Genomic DNA, 14,776 nt, shown 5'->3' on the forward strand with positions numbered 1-14,776 from the left:
GGGGGACACTCTGGACAGGTCGCAAGTCCATCACAGCGCTTTTTATTATTTATTTTATTGAAATTATAGAAAGCCATTAAAATGGCAACATGTAAAGCAGCACCATTGTTCTATGAGAAGGTGCAGACAGTTTCAGGATTGTTGGCTGACAACAGAATTCAGATGGATCTGGACCAAAATGGACTCATTTTACAGGCTATGACTGGGGGCGGGAAGGGGGCTTCGACTTGACCACTGCATTCTTGGAAACCATGAAAGAGGATGGTGAATGTTTTGTGACTTTATTTCTCTTATTTGGCTGTTGCTGTGTTGTGTTTGCAGCATTCGAGTTATATCATAAACCACTGGACTGTGTAGACCTGAGTATGTCAAAGCAAGACTTGATGAGACTGCACAATGGAAAAGCAGCATTATATGTCCAAGAGCCTTGGAGACTTGTTTAATACCCCCACCTTGTGGACAGAACAGCTCCAACACAAGGGCCAAAATCTGCTTTAAAAACTGTGGAAAAGTGACCTTTTCAAAATCTGCTTAAACTTTTAACAAAAAGTAGAATTTTCTGAAATGAAAGTGTGGAAAAACACAAATATTTGAGAGTACATGTTGCACAATATTCCTAAAGTTTATTCTAACATAAGAAGGGACACGGATTGTCAATCCCTTTATCTTTTTCATTGTCTGTTTTCTATCACTCTTCTTTTCCTTCTCTGGTTGCATTACAATCTTTTCATCTCCTCAACCGCTCTCTTTCACATCTGGCTGCTTTGGTTGTGCTCCAAAAGACAAATGCTGCTGGATCCTCAGAGGGAATGTGTGTGTGTGTGTGTGGTGGTGGTGGTGGGGGGGGGGGGGGGGCTTAGAAACAAGCTATATGAAGCAAAGGGAGTGGAAAAGAGTCTAAAAGCAACAAGAGGAGAGAGCAGGCAAGCTTGAAAAACTTATGGCTGAAAACCGTGACTTTGACGGCACACTTCTAGGTAAAAACTGGGTGAACTACCAAGAAACACACACAGGAAGCAGCACAAACAGTGACCAATAGTGTGTCTGGAAACAGCTCTGAGTTTATCCACAACATGGCACTTTTCCTGCTCTGCAGGACACCTACAGGTTAGTAGTCTTCATGCTCTCTGCTCCTCCTCTTCTGCTTCGGTCTCTAGTTTTTCCATTGCATTTCACATTTTGATGCTCGGTGTATTATGAAGTGTAAACACTAGGAAAGCTAACAATCTAATGCTAAAATTGTGGCAGATGATATAGCTTTATTCATTTATTTCTTCTCTTCTGTTTTCTTTCTCCTAATCAGAAAAGGCCTCCATGCTATACGGATGCATCCACATTTTTTAACGTTGCAAGATGTTTACAGTCAATTACAAGTGAAAATTTGAACTGTTATCCTTTCAACAGGAAATATTTCTGAAGTTGTGTATTTTCTATCTTGTCTCTAAAATCTAGTCGCATTATCTAGTTTGTAAAGCAGCAGTTTGGAGGTAAAGTATTGTCAAAGTGCAACACCTTTACAGAGAAGCAGGGATTGATGAGTGCACCTGTGTGCTTGTCCTTTCTAACAGGTACAGTCAGAATGACCAGGGTACAGCTCCTCCTGTGCTGCTTTCTCCTGTCTCTTATCATCTGTAAGTGTACAAAACGAGACGTTCAAACTCTCTGTATTGGGACAATGCATGTGCATACTAAAACGAGCCAATGCCGCCAACTTCAAAGTGACCTCAGCTGGGTGGTGTTCTAACAAAAGTTGTGATTGTCCAATTTATGACCGTCTTTTTTGTCTTGTCTCAGGTGCCACAAATTGCTAAAAATACCTGTGTATTCCTTTACATAAACCGAAAAGACTAAAGCATTTAGCGTTTATATAAAAGTGTCAAAATAGTTTTACTTTTTTAAATATTTGGTTGTGCTGAAAATGAATTTTTTTTTTTATCTTAGACTTCTTCAATGGACATAAAGTTTCTGTCAGTCTGAAGGCAGCTCCTCCAATTAATCGTGCTTCAAGAATGGAAGAAGGAAAAATACTGGAAGACATGACGGTGATCAAGGCAGCAAAAGCACAAAATCCCAATGAGACACCATGGGGAGCTCCTATAGTGTGGGGCGACAGCCAAAAGTCAGCGTTTCAAAGAATCAAATTCTCAGAACAAGGAGTCTCCGTTGGTCTGCTGATCCTTGTGGTGGGAACTTACGCCCGGTTCGTCCGACCTTTCCTCTCCTCGGCTGAAATCTATTTTCTTCCAAATCAAATGGTCACATATTTTATTCTCACTGACAATCCTCGTACTCTGGATCCATCGTTTGAGCTGGGACCTGGGAGGCAGATGAAAGTGCTCCTGGTTGCAGAACTGCCTGGGTGGGAAAGGTTGGCTTATCGTCGGATGGGGCTGTTCTCTGATGCCATCCAGGATTTGATTGGTAAAGAGGTCGAGTACATCTTCTGCGCTGATGTGGACCAGGAGTTTGTGGGCCCAGTGGGGGAGGAAATCCTCGGAGACCTAGTGGCTACCTTGCACCCAGAAGTTTATGGCATGTCGCAGAACATGTTTCCTTATGAGGATCAAGAAGTTTCAGCAGCTTGCATAGAGGAGGATGAAGGGGACTACTATTACACCTCAGAGTTTTACGGCGGGTCGGCGCCTGAGATGAGCAGACTCACTCGTGGCTGTGCTCTGCTTCTTCTTCAGGACCAGGCAAACAGAGTAACAGCCAGAGGCCTTGAGGAAAGCTACTTGAACCGCTACTTGGTTGACCACAGACCGACCTGCGTGTTGTCACCAGAGTACAGCTGGTGGGATTCACCCCTGACTGTTTGTGTGCCTAATAAAAGGCTTGTCTCTTTTGGAAGGCAATGTGAGGTGTTTGACATGGAGAAGAAAGAACAGCAGAAATGTTGAATTACTGGAAAACATTTTCAAATAAAGGCCCTGATTTACTAAAAATACGCAGCGCTTCATTTTAGTTTTGACTGTTGCACATCGCTTGCATCCTCCATCTGCTGCAGACAGCACAGATGATTCAACCTTTATTTCTACAGGTAAATCCCACTGAGCCCCGAGGACTCATTTACAAGAGAGACCTGATTTCAACAAAGAATGATGACAACAATGGACAACAGCGACAACAATAGACAGTTATAAAAAGGCATACAGATTTTTTTTTTTTACAAATAAGATGGCCGAAAAAGTAACCAAAAACAGCTAGATGATGATACGATGAAATAAATCACATCCATTAGGTTCAGCAGGTGTGAGCAATTTGTTGTCTTTATGCATGAGATTACAGCTGCCCTTGATGCACAATCTAAATATGAGAAAGTCGAGGCCAAAGTGACAGAGAATGGGAAATATGTTTTACAACAATGAACTCCCGGTCATTACGGGTGAATTACAGAAACACTCCTTAAAACTGTAACGATGAACTGCAACAGGACAGACTCATGGGCAACATTTCTAAATCAATTAATGTCATTTTCACTTTATTCTGGAGCCTTGCATCAATTTATTTTTACTTAAAAAAAAAAAAAAAAGTAGGATGAATTTTCTTATCCTGGACCAAGGGGTTCTTGTTGCTCACTGTTAGCCTCTGGATATGAAACTGTCTGCTATGAAAGTTCATGCTCAATAATCCAGGTAAAAATCCAATAGAGTTAAGTTCAAGGTTCAAAGATTCAAGCTTCTTTAATTGTCGTATGCACCATGTGGTACATGTGGTGGAACGAAATTGACTTCACAGGGTCCCAGTTACATCCAACAAAAATACAAATTGTAAAGAAAAATATTAGTAAGATCTGAACCCCTCATCGCCTCCGATGTGTGTCCCATCAGTGTTTGAATGTGATAAAGCTCTGATTAGTCTCTTTACAATGATTTGTTCCATTAGCTTTGTAGAGATCTAGTAGAGTGCTGTGTGGATGGGAAAATGAGGACACAGATTGTAGTGTAAAGAGCTATGAGTATCCTGAAATAAGATCGAAAGGTGCTATATAAGTACAGTCCATTTACCATTTACTACATTCACTAAAACTGAGAATACACAAGACTAAGAATACACTAAGCACTAATGGTACAAAAACAATGTGCCAAGACAACAGCAGCACAAACATGAGTCCATATGAGCAGATGAGGAGGAGTAATTAACACAGCAACATGAAATAATCAGCAGCACGAGATCAGCATCATGGATAGTCTGCAGCACGTATCAACAATCAAGTGACATTACAGTGACTTTCACAGTTTGTTTGTTTTTCACAGTAATTTTCACAGTGATTTTTCCTGTTTAGGGATTCAGGAGTTTAACAGCCTCAGGGTAGAAGCTGTCCTCAGCCTTCTGCCAGAGGGGGGTGGAGCAAAAAGTGTGTGTGCTGGGTGAGTGGGGTCCTCCATGATGCAGGTGTCCCTCTTCCTGCATCTGGAGGTGCAGATGTCTGTGATGGTGGGGAGACTGACTCCAACATCTTCTGTGCAGCCTTCACCACTCTCTGCAGAGCTTTTCTTTCTGCAGCTGTGCAGCCTCCATGCCACACGTTGATGCTCGAGCACAGGATGCTCTCCACTGCACACCTGTAGAAGGAGGTGAGGACTGAGCTTCCCAGTCCAGCTCATCTCAGCCGTCTGAGGAAGTAGAGTCTCTGATGAACTTTCTTGATCAGACATGGTGTTGTTGCTCCAGTTGAGGTTATCATTCACGTGCACGCCCAAGTACTTGTAACTGGAGACCACTTCTACCACAGATCCTCCTATGTTTGGGGGGTAGGTGTGTTTGTTCCTTCTGAAGTCCACAATCATCTCCTTCGTCTTCTTCACATTGATGTGAAGGTTATTCTCTTTGCACCAACTCTCCAGGTGTTCCACCTCCTGCCTGGAGCTGGACTCATCATTGTTTCTGATGCATCCCACCACCTCTGCTGTATCATCTGCAAACTTTACAATATGACAGCCTGGGTGGGTCGGTACGTAGCCATACGTTAGCAGAGTGAACAGGAGGGGGCTCAACACACAGTCCTGAAAGAAAAACAGTAATAAGATTTAAGATATGAACTAAGAAAAACAATAACTAAAAATACGCTAAGCACTAGTAATATAAAAAAGCAATACGCCGAACAGCAGCACATCGCATAAGTCAGATCATCTGGACAATTTCTTTTTTGTTGAGATGTTACGTCTTGCATCCAAAGAACTTCATCACTCCGAGGAGCCACAACAAACTCAGTCCCACAAGCAGCACACTCACATAGTGGACCAACCAGTTTGCTGGTGATAAGATGGTTTCTGGGGCCCGCTCCCTCTTCTGTCAACTCCTCTGTGGAATCCATAGCCTAGTCTTGTAGTGTAGTCTATAGTTTGTTGTGGCTCCTCAGACTGGTGAAGTCCAAGAAACTGTCCAGATGACCTATCTGCTATGATCCTCTGTCATAAGAGTTTTGGTACTCTGATAGTAAAACCGCAGAAACTAGCGTTTATATGCTTCCTTTATTGACAATTTATTTGCTGCAACAATTTCTGATATATCACTGGAAGAGAGGATGAAACTTTACCTCACATGGCAGCCCTCTTTTTTTAATGCAACAGATTGCTCTTCTTGATCAGTTTCTCTCAGGAGAAATATTTCATGCTAAATGTGTGTCCCAAATACACGTAGGCCGGTCACGATAACAAATTTTGCTGTGTGATTGTCTCAGAAATTATTGTGATAAACAATAATATTGTTTGAAATTTAACTATTGACAAATTTTAGAAGAAAATTAAAGAAACGTTGATTTGTTTGGAGTGTGGTATCTTTTTTGACCACTTGATGGCAGTATAAGACAGTTTGAACCAAATGATAGGTAGCTGAGCAGCGTGTCTCTATCAGTAAACAAGTTCTCAGCTTCTTTTTGCAGAGAAAAACAACTTTTCACACAAAGGCACGGGTTTCGACCGTGAATTTTGGAGCTTGACAAGATGGAGGTTTATTCCCAAGGTCGACCTGTTAGCTTAGCTCGTAGCTTACTTCTCAGCTTAGCTTCTTTTAACGATCCAAAAACGTGATTTTGGACGGTTAAAACAGATTTTAAAAAGAAAAGAGAAAGGGAGGGCTCAGGGAAGAGCACCAGAGTTAAGCTTTTTGTCATCCAGTGTCTTCAGCAGAAAGAGACACAAAGGAATGATAAAACCGATAAATGAAAATGAAGTTGATAATATTCATCATGTGATTAATTGATTTATTGTTTATCGAGACAGGCCTAGTCCCAAACAGTACTGGTCTTTGAGCCTTAAATGCTTCTAGCCCTGGTAGCTATTTACACTTCTTCTTTTGACTTTCCTTTGTTTTTAGGGGTCGCCACAGTGAACTAAGTCACAAGAAGACTTGCCAATTATTTTTACACCGAATGCCCATTCCTGACACAACCAAAGACCACCGAGCTACCACAGCCCTCTGTGTGGAGCAGAGAGCTGTTATCTAGGGAGCAGATGGTGGGGGTTAAGGGCTTTGCTCAAGGGCCCAGAGTGGTGAAAATGAGGGTGGAGGCAGGTGTGGGTGCTTCACCTGTACCACCCACATTTTTATGTTGTCAGTACTGGGAGTTGAACCGGCAATCTTCCGATCACAGGCCCACCTTCTCCAACCTCTGCAGCACCACTCCCTCCCTGGTAGTTATTTACACAAAGATTTCCTCTAAATTTTGAATTAAAAGAAAAATATGGACAAACTGCATCATTGCCAAGAGATGACATTTTGTGGCAGTGCTGCACAGTTTGAGGAGCATGTCTCCCTTTGTGAATTACATAGAGCCACAAAATCTGTTTTAGGCCTGATTAACATAATTTTGTACTTATTTATGGTCACAAAATGTAATTTTTTGTTTTTTTTTCCCTCCATTTAGCAATAAATTTGTAATTAAAAACATTTTCAAGTGGTCTTATGACAGGAAAGCAGATAAAGAAAAAAAACAAGACTAAACAAATGCTACAAAAAGGATGACTAATTTTCATTTCATTTTCTGTTTTGTGAGCTAGAAATAGGAGTGTACAATCACGTAAAAGCAAACTGCATAATCTGTGCTGAATTAAAGAGTCATTTGAATCAACAGCGCCTTTGCATGCTTGCTATCTCCCCCTCTACAGACAAAAAGAAATTGACCTGTCTCTTTAAACAAAGCACTGTCCTCTCCATTATTGTCAGCCTCAGAGATCCTGTTCCAGTCGCTTTGTGGTCAAGAGCGATAAGACACACAGTAAGTGCACACTTCCCCCATAATGGTCAATCATTAACTGGGAGAGCTGCTGTTTCAAAGTCTTTAAAGAGCAGGTGAGTGAAAATAGATCCAGCAGGGTTTTCAAAATGTCTAAGCTTCACCATCTCTATGTGCTACACTGAATATTCAATGAAAACCTACTGACTGGTTCATTTAAGCAGTAGAGGTAAATTAAAAAGGCATGATTCTGGTTGTTACAGTTGTTGTCTGACTCCTTCTCTCCCACAAAACACAAACACGCTCCCACATTCACACGTCGCTCTCTCCTGCTCGTGTGCTACGTTTTATGGGAGGGTTAAATAAGAGCAGATGGTTTTTTTCTCATTGCCAACAGAATCTGTCCTCAGGGCCAGACCGCCACGTGGAGCGAAGCAGGAGATGAACTTCAGATAATCCTGAGCTTCTCGAGACTCCTTATTAGCAAACGCACATAAAGTCTCCCTCTTGAACTATTCAAGCTTGGACAGAAATGCTCAGCAGGCTCCTGTGAGTGCAAAATATGTCCTCAAACTGATAAAACATCTCCCAGAAATTAGGTACTGTAATAGTTTGCTGTGAATTTATTGGACATATTTTGCATGCACCACAAGTTAAAGCATTCCAGTGTAAAATCTCTTTAATATGAAATAAATAAAGATTACATATTGTTGTTATTACTTAGATGCTTAGTGAAAAAAAGACTCAAAAGGCCAGTGGAGGGCATGTGCTGTCTGAAAACAGCAAACTGATCTGGCCATTGATGGAATGGAGATGGGGAAGAAGAAGAAGAAGACGATGAAGGCTCATTCAATACAAAAAATGACAACTAGTAGCGACCACACAACTGGACTCCCTCAAACAGGAAAGTAAAAGCAGGTTTAAAAAAATAAAAGGTGGATCTCCACACCTGAATGACTGAAATATAAAATTTGAAAGTTGCTGCAATTTGACCACAATCTGCATTAAATTTGACTTCAATTACTAAACTATGCACAGCTTTGCTTTTTTTATAGGACTGTTTAAATCTTCACTATAGGCTAGACGGTTTCATTCATTCATTCATTCATTCATTCATTCATTCATTCATTCATTCATTCAACCTTTATTTATACAGGTTAATCCTATTGAACCTCAGGGACTCATTTACAAGAGAGGCCTGATTTTAACAAAGAGTGATGACAACAGTGGACAACAATAGATGATCATAAAGGATGCAATCAAATTGAGAAGAACAAGTGAAAAAAATGAAATGGTATTGAAAAAAAAATGTACTGGTAACAAAAAAAAAAAACAGCTAGGATGTAAGGCGATGTAGAAAACTAAAAACAGGAACAAGTCTGCAGTGGTTTTTGCCATGAACTTAGCAGATGTTTGAAGTCACTTAGAGAGGTCAAGGTCGAGAGCTTCAGGTCTTTTTTGTAAGATATTCCAGGAAACAGGAGCGGAGTAGGAGAAGGCCCTTTTGCCTAGTTCAGTCTTCACTGAGGGAACACTGCAGGTAATAATGTCCTGAGAGCGCACGCTGTAGCTGCACTCACACAGTGACATGGAACCAGTGAATACTGGGTGCAATGATGGGTACGGTAGTTACAGCCATTTATGAATCTTAGTGCACCGTGATAGACAACATCCAACATCTGCAGGGTTCTTGTAGGAGCGTTCATGTAAATAATGTCACTGTAATCAATGGAGGGAAGGAAAGTCACAGAAACAAGGTGTTTTCTAGCATTCAGAGTTAGACAGGATCTGTTTCTGAAAAAGAAACCCAGTTTAACTTTCAGTTTCTTTACCAAGTTTTCCACGTGGAGCTTAAAAGAGAGATGCGAATCAACCAAGATACCCAAATATTTGTAGGAATCGACTAACTCAATAGGGACACCATTTGCATATAACAAGTGAAATACTGTACATCAAAGTTCATGCTCAATAATCCAGGTAAAAAATCCAGCAAGGTTCAGTCAGGTCATCTGGACGGATTCTTTTTTTGGAGAAACATTTTGTCCTTCATCCTAAGGACTTCATCAGTCCAAGCAGCCACAATGAACTCAGTCCCATAAGTGGCTTACTCACATAGTGGACCCACCAGTTTGATGGTGGCAAGATGGTTTCTGGAGTCTGCTATATCCCCTGATGAAGCAGTGAAGTTATTTTTGAAGGATGAAACATTTCAACAAAAAAAGAAACTGTCCAGCGGGACTGACTTACCACAACTTTGTTAGATTTCTTTTTACCTGGATTTCATTATCGTTGATGTTTTGAATTACTTTGGCATGGCTGCCTCAGAAGAGTCGACGGGGGAGAGGTCGGACTCCAGAAACCACCTTATCACCATAAAACTGGTTTGCCCACTATGTGAGTAAACTATAGGAATGAGTTTGTTGTGGCTTCTCGGACTGAAGAAATCCTTTGGATGAAGGACGAAACGTTTCAACAAAGAAGAAACCATCAAGAGGACCTGAACTAACTTTGTTCTATACTGTACACTATTATGCAGTGGATTACTAGTTTTTTTTTTTTTTTTTTTTTTTTTACTTTGAAGAAGCAATAAAAACATACCCAAAGTCAACAAAGTTCATGCTCAATCATCCAGGTACCAAATCCAAAACTTCTCAGTCGGGTCATCTGGACAGTTTATTTTTTATAGAATCGTTTCGCCCTCTATCCGGAGGGCTTCATCAGTCAGAGGAGTTCCAGTAAACTGTTTCCCCACCAAGCAGTAAACTCCTTAAGTGGACCAACCAGTTTGCTGGAGCTAAGATGGTTTCTGGGGGCCGTCCTTTCCCTCGTCGACTCTTCCCAGGCAGGCAGCCACAGCCAAAGTGGTTCAAGGCAACAACGTTCATGCTCAATCATCCAGGTACCAAATCCAAAAATTCTCAGTCGGGTCATCTGGATAATTTCTTTTTTATAGAATCGTTTCGCCCTCTATCTGGAGGGCTTCATCAGTCAGAGGAGGACGGCTCCCAGAAACATTCTTAGCTCCAGCAAACTGGTTGGTCCACTTAAGGAGTTTATTGCTTGGTGGGAAAACAGTTTACTGGAACTCCTTAGACTAATGAAGCCCTCTGGATAGAGGGCAAATCGTTTCTATAAAAAATAAACTGTCCATATGACCCGACTGAGAATTTTTGGATACCCAAAGTCATTCACTTTGTATCAAATGACAGATTTATATGTGCTACCATGACACCGTTATTAATCCTTTCATTTCTCGTCGTAAAACTATCAGTTACAGCTAATTATTGGAAAGATTTCTAGCCTCCTGTCAAAAAAAAAACCCAACATTGCTAAGAAATCAAATTATAATCTATGAGGACCATGATCACATTTAGACACTTCTATTTAAAATATCCGTGTATTTCCCCCCCAAATGTGTTTGTCAACCCTAGAACCATTCTTAGCATGGCATAAACGTACATTACATGTTTGTTCAGCGGTTGGAGGTTTTTAATGTGTATGTTTGCAACTTAATGAAACTCCAGACCCTGCAACAAAACCTGTTCTGTCACCTGAGGCACAGCTGTGTGAGTGACGGGCGCCTCTGGCTCTCAGGTAACTACAAAAACAAAACAGTGACGGCTAAAGCTCAAAGCTTAACGCAGATGAACCAAAAGGTGACATTAAGGTTAATGTATGTGGTTTTTAAAGTGATTTATAATTTTGAAAACCAGGTTTTTAATCCTTGAGAAAATGAACATCTGGGAACACACCATTTATTTACTCTTGTTTTCATATTTTTCCATATTCAAAGCCAGTTTCATACATTTTAAGTAACCCCATGCAACTCAATCCTCCTACAGAAGACAACCGTGTTGCACAAATCTGCAGAGCATTTTCAGAGATATATACTTGTTTTCCAGTGGAGGCGTTGTGCTACTTTACCGTTCTCTTAAAAGTACCTCCAACTTTTGGAAATCAAGTCAGGCAGCATACCTGACTGAACTGCTGTTTTCTTTGCTTCTTTAGAAACACTTTGGGGGAGTTAAGAAAGTTTCTTATCATATTGAAAAGTATTCTTCATCAGCTAAGCCTCTGGGGAAAAGCAATCATTTTCTCCAGAAAAACTCATGTTTATCCATGTCTTCTAAGTCTTCTTGCTCATACGGCACACTCTTCTGTTGTCACTCTTTGGGCTGTAAAAGTTTAAAAAGGTGTGCAGTCGAGGCTAATACTTTGGTTTTATTGTCTTAAATAACATGCTGCTGCAACAGGTTTCATTTCATGTTCTTGGAAAACGACTTATCTAAACATATGCACGAAAAACAGCTCCTAACTTTGCTTTTATGTGCTTAATCTGAAGCAGACTGAGATTAAATTGATGTAAAATATGAGTTGCATAAGTAAAGTTCCTTTTACTTTCATTCGAGCCTCAAGGACTCATTTACAAGAGATTTTTGAGAACTCTGCATCCATCCCGTTTTATTTCAAATTATTTAGTTTAAAAAAGGTCAAAAGAAATTGAAATTTGTTTTCCTGTTGTTCAAAATCCTCACTGAACAGTTAAAATCCTTCCCAGAAGCAGAAAAACTAATCGGCCTCATTAGTTGGATTATAAACAGCGAGGCATGATTTGTCAATATGTAACTTGTTTATTTAATTCAAGTCATTAGATTTGTTTAGTTGTTGCAAATTATTTGGTGCTTAAGTGACATTCTGCTCTTTTTTTGTTGTCATTTTATTCATTCAGGTTTAATTCATTCTGCTGGTTTGATCCTTGCTGGCGTCGCTTCTGATGCTAAAATGCAAAGCCGCTCAAAGATTATTGGTTCATTCTTGTCATGTGGTGGGAAAGGAACAGATTTCCAGAAGCAACATAAACTCCAGCAGAAAGTTCAAGCTACAAAAAAAAAAAAAAAAAAATGAATGTAAGAAAACTTTTATTTGTTTTCATATTTATGGAGAAAATTTTAGATTTCTGGAGCTTTCATCAGATTACTTTGCTTTTATTGGTGTAATCAGCTAACTGAACAAATGAAGAGGTCCATAAAGTCACATTTCCTTTTTGTTTAAAAAGGGCTCAGTGGAAAGACTATCAACAGTTATTATCTTACCTGTCGTACATGGCTTTTTGACTGACCTTACTGTGCTACTGTGTGACAGCAGATTGGAGTGATCTTGGCAGATTGAACTGTTGCAGTGATGGAAAGACAATTAGTTATAAAAAGATACATTATGCACCATTAAAACTAATTCCTCAAATTATTAACACAGTTGTCTTGTGTCACTTTCAGTATTGTCCAATGGTGTGGTCCAGTGCTTCAGAAAAACAATTAACCAAACTCCAATTAGTCTAAAATAGAGCAGCTCATCTTGCACTGAATTGTTCAATATATAGAAATATAATCAGCATGCACAAAGCATTACGTTTACCTTTGGTTAAAAATAAGGTTGAAATTGACCTTTTATGGGGGTTTTTTTAGAAAAATTGTGGTATCTAAGATAAGATAAGATAATATTTAGCCAAACTTTACACAGTTTTAATACAAGGCATGCTTTAAAGGTTGTTTTACTCTTCCACCATGCATCAGGAATGCTGGACAAAAGACCGTTATTTTTAGAGGAATGAAAACATGGAACGCTCTTTCTTCATCTGTGTTAAATGCAACAACTGCTAGAGCTTTTAAAAGAGCCCTGCTACATATTTTTATTAAATAAAGTGTTATAATTATACATTTATGAATTAGTTATCATATTATGCTATGTTACTAATGTTATCTTAAGTGTGTGTAACTGTATTTGTAATAAATGTTTTTTTTTTTTAAGGATGTGGACCCCAGGAAGAGTGGCTATTGTTACAGCAATGGCTAATGGGGATCCAAATAAATTAACAAATAAAAAACCCCAGTAAAACAGTGAAGCTGTTACCAGACTGACCAGCTAATGGCTCGCCCAGTGTGGACCAAGACCAAAGGGGTAGAGGCTGCCTGATCAGCACGTTATAAGTCAAATGTTTAGTCAGAGCACCGATACATTCAGCGGCGTCAGGACATGCACGCTCTTTGCTCAGCACACACGTGCATTTGCATAATAACAAGGCTGCTGTTCAGCTGAGAAAACAGAGACAAACTAATGACGCTATGCAAAAGTGAAAAGGTTTAATATTAGTTAACGTAATGTTCTTTCACATCAATATGTTGATTTAAAAAAAGAGTTGTTATTACGCTTGCTAAACAATGGGCCCTTGTTTGGATAGATATGAACGTAAACTGGACCGACTTTTGCTCATTTCTTCAAACTCGTCGATCTATGACTGATGTCACTGATAACTACCGATAACATTTTGAAAGAGCATCATGTCAGCAATGACCAGACTATCCCTTTAATTGTTCAAAATGTTCCCACAGAATCACCCAAAAATCTGAACTATCCATAGGGATACAGTAGTTCAAGTTCAAGTTCAAGTACAATGAACTTTATGATTTAGAAACCCTTTTCACACTCTTGGAATGTTCTAAACTCTTTAACCTATGTCATTTTAACAACATATGTTACTAAATTTTACGTACTGGCGCTGCAGAACAACAGCTCTGGTTCTGGTCCAACTCTGTTCTAGTCTGACTTGGTTTGTTTCTGCAGAGCTGTCCTGCAGCAACGAAGCCCACAATCAGTCCACTAAACTCTTAAACCTAATCATTTTAAAAACAGTACTTATATGTACAGGAGCTACAAAATTTTACTTACAAGGGCTCTGCAGAACAGGAGTGGCTCGGTTCCGTCCGACCCGATAGATGAAATAAAGTCCTGGTGCAGCACTGAAGCCCACCGCTGATGCTCCAAGAGCAAGGCTGCCCAGGGTTTAATCCACCACCTCTGGCCTGGTCCAGACCAGCACCGTGTGACCAGAACCAGGCTGAACCCCACAGGCGTCTGTCCCCTGCAGGTCCCAGGATCCGGGTCACACTGAGTCCAGATCAACTGCAGTCCAGCTACTCAGCAGTGAAGATACAATTTGAAGGATGAGTTCATCTTCAGGATTATTTGATACTTTCCTGCCAGTCAACAAAGTCCATGCTCAATAATCCAGGTATATAATCCAACATTTTTCAATCAGGTCATCTGGACAGTTTCTTTTTTTGTGCTGAAACGTTTTGCCTTTGATCCAGAAGGCTTCATCAGTCAAGGAAACGCACAACAAAACTGATTCTTCCCCCAAAAGCTTACTCCAAAGTGGAACAAACCAGTTATGTTGGTGCTAAGATGGTCTCTTTGTCACACCCCCTCCTTCATTGCTGGCCCTCTTCCTTGTTGACAGTCGTGTCAAACTGACTTTTTTCAACCAGTTTGACACGACTGTCAACAAGGAAGAGGGCCAGCAATGGAGGAGGGACGTACCAAAGAGACCATCTTAGCACCAACATAACTGGTTTGTTGGGGGAAGAATCAGTTTTGTTGTGCGTTTCCTCGACTGATGAAGCCTTCTGGATCGAAGGCGAAATGTTTCAGCACAAAAAAAGAAACTGTCCAGATGACCTGACTGAAAAATGTTGGTTTCCTGCCAGTCCTGTGAGCTCAGTATCGTTACTTCTGACTTTGGTTGCAAAACTTTCCCTCGGTTTG

The 14,776-nt window shown here is 40.3% G+C and overlaps 1 protein-coding gene across 1 annotated transcript; it reads left to right on the forward strand.

The window, feature by feature from the left end:
* The first annotated feature begins 1,073 nt into the window (after window positions 1-1,073).
* LOC119412206 (histo-blood group ABO system transferase-like) lies at window positions 1,074-2,900 on the forward strand. The gene is made up of 3 exons (XM_037679184.1): window positions 1,074-1,107; window positions 1,569-1,631; window positions 1,942-2,900. Exons 1-3 carry the CDS (start codon window positions 1,074-1,076, stop codon window positions 2,898-2,900), a joined length of 1,056 nt encoding a protein of 351 aa, XP_037535112.1.
* The last annotated feature ends 11,876 nt before the right edge of the window (window positions 2,901-14,776 follow it).

Source organism: Nematolebias whitei, chromosome 7, assembly GCF_014905685.2.
Source record: "Nematolebias whitei isolate Nwh7 chromosome 7, NemWhi1, whole genome shotgun sequence".
Classification (NCBI taxonomy): domain Eukaryota; kingdom Metazoa; phylum Chordata; class Actinopteri; order Cyprinodontiformes; family Rivulidae; genus Nematolebias; species Nematolebias whitei.